A 2,261-nucleotide genomic window follows, 5' to 3' on the forward strand; every position below is an offset into this window, starting at 1 on the left:
GACCATGAATGCTCATGTACACAACGTACCATTACGTACATGTAGACAATTGAAACTTTCAAGATATCTATCATTTCTCGTCCACATTTGACTTCCCATTAGAATAGAGCTTAGAAGTTAGAAGATCTTAAGATCCCAACAACTCCAAGACGTGGACAAATAGTAACCTTAATGTATCCAAATTCTTGATTCTGATCCCTTCCTCATGCAACATGTGCCACCATCAAAAATAATTTTAAAAAAAAATTAATTATACATAGAAACTATAAACTCAACCTAGCTAGCTATGTTAGGTTCCATTTATTGATACTTGAATATGATAACATGACAGTAAAGGGTGGAACAACCCCTGCCTGTGCTGCGTGCAAGTATCAGAGAAGAAAGTGCACCCCCTCCTGCCCTCTTGCACCATATTTTCCAGCCAACCAGTCAAAAGTATTCCGAAACGTGCACCGATTATTCGGGGTCTCGAATGTCACAAAGACGCTCCGCTGCTTGGAGTCCGAGGATCAAAGGGATGATGCCATGAAATCCATCATATACGAGGCGGAAATGCGAGATAGGTTCCCTGTGTACGGCTGTTCCGTGATCATCTGTCAGCTGCGCTTCCAGCTGCAACAAGCCATGTCTGACTTGAGAGCGGTATCGTCGCAGCTCAGAGCATATAAAGATCATCCATCAAATAACCAAGTGGATCCCTATTCTTGTTACTGGCCTTCGGCCCAACTCGAGTTTGGTGGCATTTGTTCGAATATTGACGTGCCACCGTTGAGTGGGAATGAGACAATACCTTTGGCAGATAACCAATTTTTCTTGAATGAAAATCATGAATTTTACATGGAGTCTCTCGAGAACATGACCAGACCATTGATGGGGTTAAACATTTGTCCCGATATTGTGAACGGCATGAGTTTTACACCATTTCATGCACAAGAAAGGGAAGTTGCCACCCTAAATTATGAAGGCCTGCAATTTAATATGACAGCTGATGATAGACAATCGTATATCGAGACCAAAGAGGCATGTGAATCAAGGTATGATCAAACATGTTTTAGAGAAGAATTATTGTTTTCAAATAAAAACCAGGAAAATTACACTTTTTTTTTGTCATAATTTTTTTTAACTTACCGATCAATTCACTGTCTTAATCCCTAACGTACATCATTATTTTTCTAATCTTTTTTCACCGAAGTGAATGTCTGTCGTCAAATTAATTTTCGGGGACACATTTACAGACATCACGTCACCAAAAAAATAATACTAAAATCGAAAAAAAAAAAATTAGTTAGACAATACATTAATCGATAAAATGACCAAAAATGAAAAAATACAAGTTACAAAACCAAAAATATGATTTTCCAATAAAAACATGAGTTTACTGATACGATAAAAATTTACGTGCAGCTCGGATTCGTCGGAGAAGAATTCGATGCAGTGTGTGCATCAGGTATCCCATAGTGAGCTCAAGGATGCTGCTGCAGGCTTCAGCCTTACTACGTACTACTAGAATTAATCAAAGAGACCCGGTTTCGAGTTTGTGAATATGACGAGTTTGCCAGATTTATTGTTATTTCTTTACTCCACTTTCATTTTTATTTTTTTTTTGTTTTTTTTAATTAACTCCACTTTCATTTTGAACGTGATGAACGAGTAACTGAAGCGATCAGTGTATCTCATATAAATTAACCTCACTTAATTTGATAAAATTGTTGTGTAGTAGTGTGAGTAGGGTTGTTTCAATGAGCATAAATGAAATTAATTGTGCTAAAAAAGCAATAAAAATAAATAAGAGTTTTTTTCCATAATTAACTCATAAAAAGAAAATAGAAATTAATTTCTAACAAATAAAGTAAATATCATGCAATGAAAATTTTAATTATTAAACAATCAATTGAAAAACACGATGCAAGTTGTACGGTTTAAGTTAAAGGCATCATTAAAAACTAGTGAGAATTATGAATTGAAAACCCATGGGAGAGATGTTGGATATGGAAGTTGGTATTTAAAAAATTTGAAATCTACTACTCATGTAAACAAGATATATATTTTTTTCGGGAGTTTATAACAGAAAAAACCGCAAGCTTCAACGTACTTTACTTGAGACAATTTTGAGATGCATAATACTCTAGCATAAAATTTTTTCAAGGTGCATGTAAGTGGAGACACAAGCATGTTGGAAAAACTCGATTGATTTGTAAAGATAATTGTCAAATTGGGGCATTATATTTGGGTAACAGAGCGGCTCTGCATGGTGTCTTAAT

The 2,261-nt window shown here is 35.5% G+C and overlaps 1 protein-coding gene across 1 annotated transcript; it reads left to right on the forward strand.

The window, feature by feature from the left end:
- Nucleotides 1-220: 220 nt before the first annotated feature.
- Nucleotides 221-1,681, forward strand: LOC140840515 (LOB domain-containing protein 4-like). The gene is made up of 2 exons (XM_073207698.1): nucleotides 221-1,034; nucleotides 1,405-1,681. The coding sequence occupies exons 1-2, from the start codon at nucleotides 325-327 to the stop codon at nucleotides 1,505-1,507; spliced, it is 813 nt and encodes a 270-aa protein (XP_073063799.1). The 5' UTR covers nucleotides 221-324; the 3' UTR covers nucleotides 1,508-1,681.
- Nucleotides 1,682-2,261: the final 580 nt, after the last annotated feature.

The sequence above is a fragment of the Primulina eburnea genome, chromosome 9 (genome assembly GCF_022965805.1).
Source record: "Primulina eburnea isolate SZY01 chromosome 9, ASM2296580v1, whole genome shotgun sequence".
NCBI lineage: Eukaryota > Viridiplantae > Streptophyta > Magnoliopsida > Lamiales > Gesneriaceae > Primulina > Primulina eburnea.

Bases quoted from the DNA above. Each gene is read 5' to 3' on its own strand.
- LOC140840515 (XM_073207698.1), top strand. From the start codon at position 325: ATGACAGTAAAGGGTGGAACAACCCCTGCCTGTGCTGCGTGCAAGTAT. The intron at 1,035-1,404 runs GTATGATCAAAC...ATTTACGTGCAG, and splicing joins AAAGAGGCATGTGAATCAAG to CTCGGATTCGTCGGAGAAGA.